Source organism: Pezoporus occidentalis, unplaced genomic scaffold, assembly GCF_034315485.1.
Source record: "Pezoporus occidentalis ecotype Australia unplaced genomic scaffold, CSIRO_AGI_Poc_V1 ctg130, whole genome shotgun sequence".
In the NCBI taxonomy this organism is placed as follows: Eukaryota; Metazoa; Chordata; class Aves; order Psittaciformes; family Psittacidae; genus Pezoporus; species Pezoporus occidentalis.
The window spans coordinates 3,754,794-3,770,868 of record NW_026913104.1 but is presented as its reverse complement, the minus strand read 5'-3'; the positions used below and the strand labels follow the sequence as shown (position 1 = coordinate 3,770,868).

The 16,075-nt window shown below is 51.0% G+C and overlaps 1 protein-coding gene across 2 annotated transcripts in view; it reads left to right on the top strand.

The window, feature by feature from the left end:
• The window catches only part of SORL1 (sortilin related receptor 1), a 44,873-nt gene that overhangs the window by 3,845 nt on the left and 24,953 nt on the right, over positions 1–16,075 (top strand). For both annotated transcript variants that reach the window (XM_062608825.1, XM_062608823.1), the window contains exons 2-16: positions 4,575–4,691; positions 4,779–4,904; positions 5,313–5,474; positions 6,787–6,854; positions 7,164–7,344; positions 8,931–9,032; positions 9,313–9,482; positions 9,633–9,825; positions 9,971–10,088; positions 10,581–10,654; positions 12,595–12,683; positions 12,758–12,936; positions 14,103–14,289; positions 15,320–15,448; positions 15,653–15,738. In XM_062608825.1, the coding sequence (XP_062464809.1) occupies positions 4,575–4,691; positions 4,779–4,904; positions 5,313–5,474; positions 6,787–6,854; positions 7,164–7,344; positions 8,931–9,032; positions 9,313–9,482; positions 9,633–9,825; positions 9,971–10,088; positions 10,581–10,654; positions 12,595–12,683; positions 12,758–12,936; positions 14,103–14,289; positions 15,320–15,448; positions 15,653–15,738 (1,981 nt within the window). The remainder of the gene's footprint in view (positions 1–4,574; positions 4,692–4,778; positions 4,905–5,312; positions 5,475–6,786; positions 6,855–7,163; positions 7,345–8,930; positions 9,033–9,312; positions 9,483–9,632; positions 9,826–9,970; positions 10,089–10,580; positions 10,655–12,594; positions 12,684–12,757; positions 12,937–14,102; positions 14,290–15,319; positions 15,449–15,652; positions 15,739–16,075) is intronic.

Below are 16,075 nucleotides of genomic sequence, written 5' to 3'. Positions count from 1 at the left end.
CCTTCCCAGATCAGACTTTAGATGATGGAGGTGCACTGGGTGGTGATGGCATGTCCTAACAAAGGGCTGAGGAGGAGAACTCCTCAGCCTTTTCATCCTTCCTCGTGTTGGCAGATAGCCCTTCCCATCACTGCATCTGCCCCTTTCCCAGCCGCCCTGCAAAGGTTCCCAGCTCCTGGCACTCACTCTTGTGCCTGAGCTTGCCAGGAGAGACAGGTCTTTGGAAGCTACACAATTCCTGCTCCTGGCAGGGTAGCAGCCAGGAAGGTATTTGTGGGTTTATTCATTGTTTTCCCTTCAGCAGGTTCCTCTCGGATCCTGCTGTTGGACTAAGCAAGCGTTGCAGCGTCCCAGAGGCATCGCTTAAGCTTCTGTAGCTGTAATAACCAGCTCATGGCACGCTTCACCGGCAGCGCTTTAGACCTTTTCTGCTGCTTTCCTCCGTGCCTTAGTTATGGAGGAGTGATTTTCAGCAGCACTTGCCCAAATTTACCAGCGCAACCTCAATTCTCTGTCATCCCCCAACCTCTGGGACCCTCTCACTGAGGGACCTGCTCATTTCTGGGGTAAGCAGGACTCATGCCTCAACCTCATCTCCCCCCTCCTTCCTCCTTAGGAACAACAGCTAACAGAGAGCTCTATTGCTGGTAGCAGAGAGAAAACAGCCTTGCAAAGCAGATGATTTCAGTATTAACAAAATTAACATGGGCCTGGCACTCTGTGAAATGAGTCACCCGTGTTTCATATCAATGATTTCAGACCCTGGCATTTTCAGTCCAAGCCACAAGCAGCGCTATGGCAGGCACAGCCTGTGTTTTCAAATACCACGGCAGGGCTAGAAGCAGATGCTCGGGCGCAGAGCAGAAGGTGCAGTAATGAAGCTTTAGTGGGAGCGTGGCGTGCCGGGAATGCAGCAGCCACCCATGACACTCGACTTTCCACGATGCCAGGCTATTGCGTAAGCCTTGCCGGGGGGGAGCAGAGGAAACCGGGACGCACAGGCCCGGCACTTGTCCACTGCAGCTTCCAGCGAGCTGGAATGATGAGGAGCCTGGTGAGAGCGCCGTGCCTTTTAAAGCCTGTGCTAACAGAGCTGCGACTTCACTTCTTACTCCTATCAGCAATAGCTTTCTTCAGCCCCATCCTCACTCCCCTGGCTATTGGGTACCAAATGTTTAGCTGATTCCCCTTCCACAAGCATCTCCTGACAGACTTCAAGTCAAGATTTGAGTTGCTGGCTAAACTTTGAGGGTTCCAACAGCCATTCATCACTACACAGACGCATTGCTCTGCAATGCCCTCACTTATCAAGCCATAGTAATAACCCATTAACTACTCAGAAATCTCCTAGGCATTATTTGTAGGCATCCCATCTCCACTTGCATAATCCGGACAAGAAAACACATAAATGATCCTCAGGTCTCTTTTTTCTGCACACCCCTGATTTTACAGCATTGAGCTTCAGTCCCTATCAGTCGCACTGCGTCACCTCCTGATTAATAGCAAGCGCCTGGGTCGAGCTGCGGTCCAAGTCCTATAGCCAGAACATTAATCCTCAACAGAGCAAACCCATCGACACACACAGTTAGCTTCCAAGCTTACTCAGCACCTAGAATAGCCCCTAATGCTGTCCTGACACTTGTCGCTGCGCACGGGTGCGAGGCACTGTTACAAGTCACTAGTGTAGCTGCTTGCAGTTCATCACAGCTAATGGTGTGATTTCTGCATGGGGATGTTCATACTTCCCACGCAGAGCATCTCGACCTCACTGGTGGTTCAAAGGCTCAGATTTAGAGTCCTTCAGTGATGGAAAGGCTTGAGATGCAGCCATGAGAGCAGCTATAGTGAGGTACCCATGCCACAGTCTCTCATCCCCTGGCCTGCTACCGCTGCATTCATCAGTGCAAGGGGTGAGCCACCCCTGATGAGCACTAACCTCTCTAAATCTGGGCATAACCAACTGAAAATGATGTGAGGGGAAGAGGAGCTGCCACTTAGGAATTGCAGGTGCTGAGGAACACAGGATCAGGGCACTCCCCCCAGCACTGGGTGCTTAAGGAGCTTGGCACTGCACACTTTGCACCCAGGTCCACTCACCTACCCGTTGTCATTGCCTCAGTAGGGCAAGGCAGTACTATTGTCTCAGCAGAGTACCACACATCCAGACAACATTCCCCCTCCCAGCCCAGGGTGGGTTGAGCCACAAGGGAGCTCTTACCTGCCCTGGGGTGTGCTTCATGGGACAGCAGCTCCAGGGGCTATTTTCTCTCCTCATTTTTGCAGGGGATTAAGTCATTGGAAGATACTGTTAGCAGAAAAATCAATATCTGGTGTGAGCAAAGCTAGCAGCATTAACTACATTAACCAGAGCTACAAACAGCCTCTGCTATGCCTTGGCTCCAGTTCTCCCCTCCTGGACTTCCTTTGGCATCTTGCATATTAGGAGGACAAGTTAGAATTTCATGCATATTTCATATACACTTAATCACTTGGCAAAGACCAAAGCACTTCCCCATTAAGAGGAGTTTATGCTAAATGATGTTTCTGTTAGGTACCAGCCATTGCCCTTTCATAGGTTAAACCAGTTCCTGAGAAAGGTTTCCCCTGTTAGGGAAGCCTGGAACACTGAGCTTCTACCAAACAAACCTTATCCCAGCAAGCAGGGCAGGGTTACTCATGCTGGGGATAACCACAGCCTTATTGCAAAGCTAGGGCACAAAAAGCATCCTGGACAATGAGACATCAAGTGCTTTTCACTTGGGCCACAATGCCCCACGTGTCCTTTGCCAGACAGCAAAGACCTGGGGTCCTGTTTGTGGCTCCCCTGAGCCATTTGGGTCCCCACAAAGCTCCAAAGGGCCATAGCAGGGCTGCTGGCTGTGGTGTCCTGCACCAGGAACAGGCAGACACTAATGGGTGAGGCTCCTAAACCTGACAAGCTGCTGCATGAGCCCCTTCATGGGGAGTAAGGGAGACTTACAGCATAAGGCATCCCTCTGTTGTCTTCTCTCTCTTTACTAAGGCACGCTCCAGCAGTCTTCAGCTACTCCTAAACTTTCAGCTGAGCACAGTCCCTATGTACTCAGTGCTGCTTTTTGTTCCTGCCTCCTAAAAGAGGACCAAACCTTGTTCAACCCCAGTTTGGCCTTTATACAGGGGCTCTGCCCTAATTATGCTGCCTAAAGTCATATGGCTAATGAATAAGGAGGCTCAGCTGGCTCCAAAAAGCCCAGACAGGTGTCCTTGGCCTTTGGGACTGACACAAGTGTCCCTGCTCTGAGAATACATCTACCTGGGGCTTACCATGTCTTTTAGGCCATGGAGGGGAAAGCTGTAGAGCTTTATTGCTGAGCTCAAAGCAAGATGCAGGCAGGAGTCTCCTGTGGTTTTCAGGTTCTGAAGCTGTCCTAGTGCTGGATTTCCTGTAGAGAGCAAAAATGCAAAGTGCTGCTGAAAGAGAGATGTAGGAGATAACAGATGGGGTTATTCTGCTTTTAAAGGACAGGAGGGTGATTGGAGCTGGGAGCTGCTCTGGATTTCAAACCCAAAGCTGTCTCTATGGGCATCAGCAATTCCTTCTCTGCCCTGTTTCCCCTGCATCCTCAAACAGCATCGCTGCTTTATTTTCCAGCGGGCACACAAGGCTACTGCTGGCTTGCTTTGTAGCTGCTGCTGCCTGACCTAAATCTCTGCTGTGTTTGCTATCTGGGTACTACAGCATAGTTTGCATGGTGGGGAGGGGGTCCTCTGGCGAGGCAGGCAGTGTAGCTCGGAGCCATGGAGGTTTGATTAATTCCCCCCTGCTTATATGAACTTATTGCATAAGAGGGATTTGAGGGCTTCTGCTTCACTTGCACCCCTCTCTCTTCCAGAATAAAGACCTTGTTTTTCCCAAGCATTTTACTTGCCAGTCAGTGATGGAGGTTAAATCAGCCTCTTACCTTGTTGATCCTGGGGTCACAGCAGGAGCCACAGGGTACCAGGCCTAAGGAAGGCTTAGCCCTGTATTTTTACAGCTTCCCGTGAGCTTAGGAGTCACCAGCCATTGGCTGAGCTGCAGCTATAGTGGTGTGCAGGGGCTCAGGCATGCACATCCGTGGCTGAGCTATGGCCACTGCTTGCTGCTCATGGTTACTACAGGCTTGCCCAGAGGCTCTTGCACCCTCAGCTCCAGCCACAGTGGTGCTGAGATAGCTTCCCCATCAAAAGTGGTCCTTCATGACTGGTGCTGATACAGTGCTGCCAGGTACCAATGCACACACAGGGGATAACGGGATCGTGTATGGCTGCATTTGTGTTGGAAACCAGCACGTCCTTCATGGTACAGAAGAACTCGCTGCAGACCTGTTTCCCTGTGGCCCTTCACCTAGTTAGCCTGGATTTGAGATCCTATCTCTGTCCTTGGCTTTAGTTTTCATTCTCACATCTCCCAAATCCTATTTCTATAAAGGGAAAACTAGCACGCATATTGCCAACGCGCTCATGAAAGATGCTGCTTTACGTGGGGCCATGCTGGACCACCACTGTGTGGTGTGGAGCTGGGCCTCAGGGTGCCCTTTTCCTTGGTGTTCCAGGTCAGCCTCAACGATTCCCACAATCAGATGGTCGTTCACTGGGCTGGAGAGAAGAGCAACGTGATCGTGGCCTTGGCCAGAGACAGCCTGTCTTTGCTGGGTCCTAAAAACAGCGATGTAAGTCATGCAGCCCGGTGCTGCCCTGGGGCTCCTGCTCTGCTGCTGTACCAGGCACGGTGTCACTGTGGGGCTTCTCCTTTGCAGGTTTACATATCTTACGACTACGGGAAGAGTTTTAAGAAGATTTCGGAGAGGTTCGGCTTCAGCACGGGGAACAGCAGCGAGGTGGCCATAGCTCAGTTCTACCACAGCCCAGCTGACAACAAGAGGGTGAGGAGGCTGCAGGGCAGGGCCACTTCATTGCCACCAACAGCACAAACATGCGTGGTCCTCGGTGCCATGGTGGCAGTGCCCATAGCAGTACAGCTGCTCCTTGGTACAGGAGGAGTATCTGTAAAGGCACTGCATCCTTAGCAACTCGTCCCTATAGAGTGACAAGCTGTGTTGCCATCACTAGTGTTGTTACAGAGCTACAGCCGCAAATGTTAATTCAGGCTTTATCTATCTACACCAAGGTCACCTTTCTCCTGGCAGGCAAATTCCTTTCTTGCAGAGTTTGCCCTCCCAAAGGCTCCCCCGGGATGCGTGCCTTTGTTATTGCTAGCCTGAGCTCTGCTCTGACCTCCTGGAGCCTGACTGCCTGCTCTCCTTCTTCCTTGCTGGTCCCTCTCTTCCCAGTATATCTTCGTGGATGCCTTTGTCCCGTACCTCTGGATCACCACCGACTTCTGCAGCACTATCCAGGGCTTCTCGATCCCCTTCAGAGCAGCAGATCTCCTCCTCCACAGCAGGAACCCCAACCTCCTCTTGGGCTTCGACAGGTCTCATCCGAAGAAACAGGTGAGCACTTCTGCTTAGATGGGAGGGCCAGCATCCTGCCTCTGCTGTGGCATTCCCCCAGGCCCCATAGACCTTACAGTGAGCCAAGAGACACCCTGCCCTATGCCAGCACCATGTGGGTTCACGCTTTGACTGTGCAGGGTGTCTGATCTCAGACTGCTGCATGCAGAGCTGTCCCAGACTGGCCAAGACACCCATTTCCTACAGGTCAGTCTGGTTTCTGACCTCTGCAGCAGCGAGTTTGTAGTACCTGTAGCATGGCTTCCTTAAAGATTTCCTCTCCCTTTTCCTTCGTATATTCTGGTCCCTCCAGGCTTCTCCTGGCTGTATTGATCTCCCCAGCTACTGCAGCTGTAACTCGCCACGGAGTGCTGGCACTGAGGCAGGACTGACCTCTGCAGTATTTCATGTGGGCATGTGGTTTGGCTTTCGGTCTTGCACAACAAATTGCTTCTTGAAAACAAACACTTTTGTTTTTTTCCCCTGGAGCTATTGGGCAAAGATTGTAAATAATTACAACATCTCCAGATAGACCCAGGCAGCTTAAGCAAAACAAGCATCCTCCAGCATGTGAATGGGGATGCAGTGTTTGCAGTCTGGTGGTAACCGGGTGCGTGCTGGGTGCCACTGATGCCTTCCAAGGGGGATGGAGCTGGCTAGGAGCAATACCTTCCCTGCTGGCCTGGCTGTTGAGGCTGGGGTCTGGCTGCCCGTATCCATGTACCTGCAAAACAGAGGCAAAAGTCACAGTTTGGGTGCCAGCACAGTGCTTGGTTTCAGGGACACCTTTGGGGGACAGGATCCGCAGGGGAGCTGATGTGCCTGCGGGCTGGTGTGTTCGTTGCTGCTGCTCTCCTTGGTGCAGTGGAAGATGCTATCTCTCCTCCTGACCTTTACCTTACTGATGTTCACAACAACAGCCTGTCGCTGTGCTTGGGGATGCAACAGCCTCCAAGGGGGAGGAGGCTCTGCCCAGATATTTACCCTTGCTGTCGCCCTTCATCGGTACATCACACCACGTTATTGTTATGTCTGAGTTAGTGTAAAACCAGGTGGGCAACAGACAGTGGGAAACCCTTTGGGTAGGAGGCTGTAAGACAAATTTTGCTGGTTTAGGTTACTCTCCTGAAGCTATAAAGATTGCTGTTGTTCCAGGTAGCTGCCATGTAAAGAGAAGTCATCAAAGTAGTTAATGGTTTTGTGATGGACACATGTCCATCCTGTTTTTGCTGCCTCAGACTGGGTCTCCTTAAGGGATTGGGTCTCTTTTGGTTGTCCAGTCCCACTGGCATCTTTCTTTTTGTCATTGCAGCTCTGGAAATCAGATGATTTTGGCCAGACCTGGATAATGATTCAGGAACATGTGAAGTCTTTCTCTTGGTATGTATCACACCTGCGTATGTATTGATACCTGCCCAGCTCCTGTCTTCTCTCACGCCTCACTTCTTGCCTCATTTGCTGCTCTGTGCAAACCAAGGACATGGGTACCAAACCCAGCAGAGACCCTGTACCACGAGGACAAGAGACAGCCAACAACACATACAACCAGGGGTGCTCCACATTTACCCTGCTTCTTACCTGTCCCCAACCCCATCTCTTAAAAGCATTCCTGCTCCTTGTTACTTGCTGCCTTCTGCATTGCTCTGGGTGCAGAGCTACCACCACCACCTCTCTCGTTGTCCTTTCCAGGGGGGTTGAGCCCTATGACAAGCCAAATACAGTGTACATCGAGCGGCACGAGCCTTCTGGGGCTTCCACTGTCATTCGCAGCACTGATTTCTTTCAAAGCCGAGAAAATAAAGAGATAATCCTGGAGGATGTTGAAGACTTCCAGCTCAGGGACAAATACATGTTTGCAACCAAATCTGTGGTGAGTATCATGCGAGAAACACCACCGAGGGTGATGGTCGGTGCTTTTCTGCAGGCTGGGCAGAACTAGGTCAGCTTGGGAAGTGCTGGGATCCAGGAAAAGCCACAGGATGCCTGGGAAAGCCGGTGAGGAGAAGGGGGATGTGGTGCAGCAGCTTGGTGGTCAGGAGGCCGCTTGTCAGAGAGGATTACTGTCAAACGTGGACGAGGTCCATGTAGCCGAATGTGCTCCAGCCTGGAAAGAAAGCTGGATTTTCAGTCTCCTTTCCTAAGAAAAGAGGATGGGTGAAAGCTGCCTTTTGGTCCCCCTGCAACCAGGGCCCCCCTATACCTTTTGCAGCTGTGGGACAGTTTCAGACCAACCTGAAAGCAAGCTAGAAGGCATCTGTGCTTTCTCTGAGGGCAAGTCCTTTCTAGACAATCAGAGCCACAACACCAGAGGGGTAGAGTCCTATTCCTTCCAGAACATGCCAGCATTGCTTTCCTCGCCTGCTGCTGCCATCGAGCCTGCTTTAATGAGCAACCTTTGCCATTTAGGGGTGACTCCTTGCAAAACCACGTAGAGTTTCCTACGTTGCCAGGGGACGTGTTTGCAGAGCACTTTCTGTTTCTCAGAAGTCTCTCTTGCAGGTAGCACAGCCTGCAACTCTTGGGGCCCATCCCCTTGGCACTATGCCTGCTCTGAAGCCTGCTGTGGTTTGCAGGAGATGTTATCTAGGCTTGCTGTTGGCGTTTGGTGAGACACGGGGGGGTGGTTGTGTCTGTGCAGAAGCCACCAGGCTCACAGAGCAACATCCTGAGAGTGCGAGGCAGGTTTGTATAGGGGCCTTTCCATGCATGAATTCAATCTGGGGGTTCTTTCTGCTTCTGGAAGGCTCAGAGTCACCGTCACGCTTCTCTGTACAGCTCTAATCACTGGTGTTGCATTAAACAACATTGAAATCCCTTGTATTCCGTGCTCAGGCAAAGACTGATGGGAAACACAGGCACTGGGAGGGAGGCCAGCCTGGCTGCAAACCCCAGATTTGGAAATGACATCCCCAGGTCTGGAATCAGGCACTTGCATCAAAGCTGGGCTGCAATGGGAGCAGCGCAATGGGGAGAGGCCAGGCTGGGTGTTAGAGGCACCCAGGACTCTGACTTGTGCTCCTTCCCGTGGGAGTCACGGTTGCTTAGCAATACGGAGCCTGGGAAAACCAGGCCACTTATTTTTGGAGCCTAAATCTGGGTTTAGGTTCTTACCATTGGCATCCCATACGAAACAGGTTGCCCCCAGCCTGTTACTTTTTCGGCTTCCTGCTGGCGCCTTTCGTTTTGTGCAAATTGCTAAAAATAGGGAGGCAAGGACAAACTGCTCTGCAGAAAGAGGAGGAATTAAACCCCTAAATCCAGCCTCCTTACCTCCACCTGAAGACCTTGAGCAGAGCGCTGGTCTCCATCACTCACAGGCCATGTTTTGCCTGCATACAAATAGAGACCCATCACACTGTGTGGGTCTGCCCCAGGCTGCCTTTTGGCTGCCGCGGGAGATGAAGGTGATTTGGGGGGTGAGAGCTGCTCCTAACACATCCCTCTGCTCTGCCGCAGCGTTTGCCAGGCGGCTCGCAGCCGCCTTCGGTCCAGCTCTGGGTTTCCTTCAACCGCAAGCCGATGCGTGTGGCACAGTTCGTAACCAAGCATCCAATTAAGGTAAGTGATGCTTTCCAAGGGGACCTCCTCCTCTCTCCCTCCTGTGCCAAGGATACCCTCAGATGTCAACACCAATTCTCTGCCTTTCACTAGACACTGCAGGAGCTGGACCTCGTATGATCCTGCTTGGGGAGGGGATGGGCTGAGCAGAAATACACATGGGTGTAGGGAAGGGTAACGTTAAGCCAGTTAAAAGGAAGCACTAAACCAGTCTGTATGTAAACCCTGCTTGTATGCCCACACCTATGAAGCCTGCTCACCTGTCATTTACATTCCTAAGGAATATTATGTTGCCGATGCCTCGGAGGACCAGGTGTTTGTGTGTGTCAGCCATGATGACAACCGTACCAACCTCTACATCTCAGAGGCAGAAGGCCTGAAGTTCTCCTTGTCTTTAGAAAACGTGCTCTACTACAGCCCGGGAGGAGCTGGAAGTGACACCTTAGTCAGGTAACATGGGATGTGCCTAAGGGGAATATCAGACATAATCATTGTAGTGTTTGATCAAAGCATTGCCCTGATCTCCAGGCTTGATATTCTCCCACTCCCCAGACGAGGGAGGCTGCGATTCACTGATCCTACCTTTGCATTCCCTCGCAGGTATTTTGCCAACGAGCCCTTTGCAGACTTCCATCGTGTTGAAGGCGTGCGGGGTGTCTACATCGCCACCCTGATCAACGGCTCCTTCAGCGAGGAGAACATGCGCTCCGTCATCACCTTTGACAAAGGGGGGACCTGGGAGCTGCTGCAGCCCCCAGCGCAGACGCGCTATGGGGAGCGGATAGACTGTGAGGTAGTGCAGGGCAGGGAGAAACATCCTCCAAAAGAGGCTGGAGCGCAATCCCGCTCGGAGAGCATCCCTCCAAGTGGAGATAGCCAGACTCGGTGGGACGAGGGCACCCGATGGAGGAATAATGAACTGTGTTTTGCTTTTCCAGTTCTCCCAGGGCTGCTCCCTCCACCTAGCCCAGCGCCTGAGCCAGCTGCTGAATTTCCAGCTGCGCAGGATGCCCATTCTGTCCAAGGAGTCGGCACCAGGACTGATCATCGCCACCGGTACTGCAGCCATGCAGGGGCTTGGGGCACGTTGTTGTTAGGACATGAGGAACCTGGCAGCATCTAGTTTGTATCTGCAGGTTACCAAAGTACATTTTGCTATCCTTCCTCTGCTGCAGTCCCCATACAGTAATTACAGCATGTACATTTTACTGCAGCACAGTGATGTGAGAAACCTTGTCTGCTTCGTTCTGATCCTCCTTCCTGCCACTCTCCACATGAAGGGTGTCTCGAACATACAGAACTTCCTGTTTGTCTCGCTCTACTACTGAAGAAGACACTTAAACGTTTTGTTTGATGATATTTATAGCCATAGCTTTCTACCCAGATACTTTTAAAACTTGTAATAGTCTTCAAAATATTTGCTTTTTGAAGGGATTTATAGTGTGAAAAATCAGCTCTTCAGTCAGATAAAAATAGTTTAGAGGTGTCTGGCTTCATTTTAAGCAATCACTTTGCATGCCTCAAGAATGATTTCTCCCATTATCCTAGGTTCCATTGGCAAGAACATGGCAAAGAAAACCAACGTCTATGTCTCAAGCAGTGCCGGAGCAAGGTGGAGAGAGGTAAGGATGTTCTTTTGCTTGCTGGCCCAGCCAAGGCAGTGGTGTAGCAGGTAGGATGGTGGCAGAAATATAGATAAGTGATGTGCAGCTCTTGGGCATTAAAGGTGAACTCCACATGCGTGTCCAAGAGCTGTAGCTGGAAGGTGCTGAATGTCCCTTGAAACCAAGGCACAAAGGTCTTTAGGTGAAGGACCAGGCATGGGTTGGCATGGAGGTGAACCTCTTAGTGCTCTTGGTGAAGGTGGTGTGTTCAAGCACAGGAGAGAGCTATTTCTTCTTTTCAACTGGCAGGATTTGCCCTCAGCACAGGTCATCTGGCCCCTTTTAGACAGGGCTGACAGCCAGGACTTAGGATGGGAGAGTGTCTGGAGCCATCTTCCAGAAAAATGGGATGTTGCTCTCAGTTTACGGGGAGGTTGCTGTTTACTAAGTGGGTGTTCTGGTCTGCGGCAGTACTTGTGGTCTGCCTGTGCGTTCTGCAGCCAGTGTAACATGGTATTCCAACATCTGCAAGCCATTTAAATCTGTGAACTAAGCGGCCTCCTTTTCCTCTTCCAAGTGCTGCGCGGTCTGGGATGAGGACTGGGAAACAGCGGTGGGGACACCCCACAGCTCCTGACTGCTGCCAAAGCCAACCGTGGGTCAGAGGCTGGCCCTGGGTGAGAGCGGGCACCTCTGAAAGCAGAGGGACTTGTTGCTTATCCCTATGGGAGCCTTGAGGAGCTCTCATGGCTAGGGATGGGGATCAGGAAGTGGAGACTTTGAGGTGCTTCAAGGCAGGTTTGTGCTGGAGTGCAATTTAAACGTGCCGAGGAAGCGCTGACCCACGGTTAACAGCTCCCGAGTTCCTCAGGCCCTTTGTATCACGAGCAGAGGTGCAGAACGCCACTCAGCAGTGTCACCCCTGAGCTGAGAAGCAGTAACCCAGCTCCCCCCTGTTGGCTTTGGCAAGCAGCAGGCTGGAAGGCTCAGTGCTCTCCAGATCGCTGCTATGATCTCACAGCACAGCATAGAAAGAAACAATACATTCCGTGCCCTGCCTAAGAACGTCCCCAAGTGCGTTCTGCGAGCAGATTCAGGCACGTACATGCTTCCTATTTTCACCCTCAACCGCACTGAGCTCCTGGGATAGGAAAGGAAAAGTGATTTTTTGTGTTGGTGGTCACTAAAAGCTGTAGGTGAGCATGAAATACAGGTACTTTTCTGTGGGGTGGGTAGAATCATAGAATAGTTAGGGTTGGAAAGGTTCCACCCCCCCTGCCATGGGCAGGGACACCTCACACTAAACCATCTCACCCAAGGCTTCATCCAACCTGGCCTTGAACACCACCAGGGATGGAGCATTCACAACTTCCCTGGGCAACCCATTCCAGTGCCTCACCACCCTCACAGGAAAGAATTTCCTCCTTATAGGCAATCTAAACTTCCCCTGTTTAAGCTTTAACCCATTACCTCTTGTCCTGTCACTACAGTAGTAGTGTAGCAGATGTATAAGCTATCTCCAGAGCTTGTTTCTGCATGCCATGTCCCCAGTTTGAGCATTCAAAACACCTTACACGTACCTGCAGCCCGAGGAAGGTGGCAAGCCCTTGCTGAGTGTCAGGAAAGCCTGGCAGGCATGACCTGCAGACTAAGGGGGGAGCAGTGGTCTCTGGTTTGATGTAACAGCACTTTTTCCAGTGTTTCTTTCCCTGCACGAGGCACAGTGCTGCTCCTAAACACAGCTCTACATTTAGGGAAATGGGGCTGGCTGCTTTTGCCTACAGATGTCAGCCCATAAACACTTGGATCTGGTGCCTCCAGGTACTTGGCTCAACCCAGGCGACCCCAAACGTCAGCTCGGGTCAGGCAGTACTCCTGTCAAAGCATGCTTTCCATCCAAGCTTCTCCCTTAACTCAGCACAGCTCTGATGCACCCCTTGGCTGCGTTTCTCTTCCAGGCGCTGTCTGGACCCCACTATTACACCTGGGGTGACCACGGTGGCATTCTTGTGGCCATTGCGCAAGGCACCGAGACCAACCAGCTCAAGTGAGTAGGGGGAGGCAGTGCCCTGTGCCCAGCAGAACCTGTTCCTAGCAGCATTCCCAATCCTCTTTCTCCAGGTACAGCACAAATGAAGGGGAAACCTGGAAAGTGTTCACTTTCTCAGAGAAGCCAGTGTTTGTGTACGGACTGCTCACTGAGCCCGGGGAGAAAAGCACCATATTCACCATCTTTGGCTCGTACAAAGAGAATGGCCACAGCTGGTTGATACTGCAGATCAACACCACTGATGTGCTGGGTAAGGGGACAAGTGACAGAGCCATCGCTGACGCTGGTTCTGTCAGCGCCCACCCTGTAGCTTTGCAGGTTGCACACACTAATAAGCCCTCACACCAGAAACCAGCCAGTCCCACGCTGCACAGCCTGTGCCCAGTACCCCTGGGGGTGCAAGAGAGCTCTTAACATACCCTTTCTGGGGGGCTGAGATCGTGGAGGTGGCATAGGAAAGGTTTTCAGAAGCCCAAAGCAACCTAGGGACCTCAGGCTATGAGCCAAACTACTCCATCATCCAAGGCTCATACATTCCCACTGATGGGTGCCTAAATGCAGATGGGGTGCAGAAACGCTTTTGTTGCTCTTCCCCTCTATTCTGGTTTCCAAAAAAGACCCCAGTGAAATGCCCTGAAGTCCCATCAGCAGCAGACCAACCCCACTTTGCTGGCTGTCCCAGGGAGGCAGGGGATAAAGGGCATCTCCTGTGGAGGCCATCTGCTTTTAGGTGCCTGTCCCTTATACCTCATGTCCACACAGACACGACTGCTGAAGGCATTCAATGTCCCCTGTGCTCTTCCCCATCACTTCTATCCTCACTGAGCACTTTGTTGAAGAGGAAAGGGGAAAAAAAAGAGAAAGGATCCTTCTGAAGGCTTGTAGCTATGAATGTTTTATAACCCATTTCAGCTTTGATTGCAAGGCAGCATTTTAATCAAAGAGCAGTTAAACCCAGCAGAGGAATTTCCCTGACTAAAATTTATAACCAATTCCCTTGACATTTTGTTAGAAATGGATCTGTTTGGTAACCAGAACGACTCCGTTTAAATGAGGCATCACAGATTCACTGTCACCGCGACGGAGCTGCTTGTTGCCTCCTGTCACTGAGTGCCGCTGCACGCCCTGAGCTGAAATGCTTCCTGCTTTGCCTTTTCTTTTGGGCTAGAGCCATGCAGCCAGGGGGGAGCCACTCGTTTTGTGCCGGAGGAGGGCAGCGGGAGGGAAAGGACAACGGGCATTATTGCAGTGCATGGCTGGGTGCCAGTGTGCCTGCTCTCACTTCCAGCATCCTCACTGGGCACACACCAGCAGCAGTGCTGAGGGACATCTGCTGCTCTCTTGCCTTTAAACCCTTGTTCTGGGGTGCCACAAGGACTGTTGCTCTCTTTCCCCTCCCCTTGCTGCTTCTCTTAGGGGTCCCTTGCACAGAGAATGACTACAAACTGTGGTCACCCTCCGATGAGCGAGGCAATGAATGCTTGCTGGGGCATAAGACTGTCTTCAAAAGGAGGACTCCTCATGCAACCTGTTTCAATGGGGAAGACTTTGACAGGCCTGTCATGGTCTCCAACTGCTCTTGTACAAGGGAAGACTTTGAATGGTAAATACCAATTAATTTCTTTTAGTTTGGATTGGAAGTTTGAGATAAATACCTGTGACCAATCGCTCAAAGTGAACAAACGTCCAATTTCCTGAGCTCTGTGTATTGTTGCTTGATTTTATAGCACAGAGGAAACTAAATAGACTGAAAACATCCTTTCATTAATAACAGGGCATAAGACTTAATTAATGTCTTTAGAACCTTTCAGGAGCCTCTGAAAGGCTCCATAGAAGTGGAAAGCATTGTTAACCCATCACCTTCTTTCAAATGATGACAGACAATTTCCCATCACATAGAGAGATCCTCCACCAAAAAACTTAGGGACCATTTAGCAACAGGGATGCAACTGGACCTACTCTATCATTGTATGTGCAACTAGCACATTACTGACCCTGCACAGCTCTCACGATTAGGAACCATGCTCTGGCCACCTGATGCAGATGTTTGGGGTTAGAAAGTGAACTGCTGTGCAGGGACTGACTGCTTGAGTGCCCGGTACACACAGTTAAGGACAGGGGTCCAGCTCTGCTTGTCCGATGCCGAGGCAGAGATTGAGTCCAGCTCATCATGAGCAGACTGAGAATAGGGCTTGTAGGATCTAATTGCTGCCTCAGAATCACAGCCCTGGACTCCATGTAAAATGAGATTGACACAACCTCTTCCACAGTGTTTTCCAAAGAACAGATCACACTGTAACTCCCATTCTACCAACAGGAAAAGCCAAGAGACCAGTGAGCTAAGCCAACTAGCAGAACTGGGGCTTACAGCCAGGCTTTCAGGGCACACTGGCTCAGTTGTGCCTTGCTGCCTCACCTGCCTACTTTGGGCAAGCTTATATCCAAAATGCTCTTGAAGCTCCCTGGAGAGAGAAGCTGTACGATATTATTATGCAGCTAAATACTGATAATAACAGACTTCTGAGATGCTTTGGGTCCTTTAAACTTCTATGCAGAAATAGAGCAGAGCAATAGTGTAACACAGCTGAGTTTTTGCCTTCCATCCATCCTTCCTTACACCTTTCTTCTTGCAGTGATTTTGGCTTTAAACTGAGTGATGACTTATCATTAGAAGTTTGTGTCCCTGACCCTGAATTTGCTGGCAAACCATATGATCCACCAGTCCCTTGCCCTGTTGGCTCAACTTACAAGAGGACTCGAGGGTATGTATTTGACTTGGGAGAGGATTTATCCTATTGGTGATTAAAAACCCCAAATGACCACAAAACCCCCACACAAACACCCCATAAGTGGCAGTAAACAAACTGCATGTTTAGACATACATTGCAACAAAGCAACACTGCTTATACTAGCTGCACATGTTAATAGCTTCCATGAGATAAACTGCATGACTGTGTATGTTGCAGCTATCGAAAGATCTCTGGGGACACTTGTACAGGTGGAGACATCGAGTCGCGGCTCGAAGGGGAGCTGGTACCGTGCCCCTTAGCTGGTGAGTACGTACAGGACTGCTTTGTGCCCACCAAACTTCACCCCTCTCCCTCTTTTCTCCTCTCAAAGCACTGACACAGCCTCCTGCCCCTGTTCTGCCAGTGTTATTTGCATTCTGCTCATTACAGCTCTAATTTAATCTGCCGTCATGAGCTGCGTGATTAGCATGCTGCAGCACAGCAGCTCAAGAGCGAGCCTGACACGGGGAAGAGGCTTGTGTAAGGCGCTCACAGACCCACCAGCGTGAGGTTTCCCTGTGTCATCCTAAGATGGTTGAGGGTGCAGAAGATATTCCAGCTGCAAACCAGAGCAGCAGGTGCCTGGGGAAGCATTCCCTC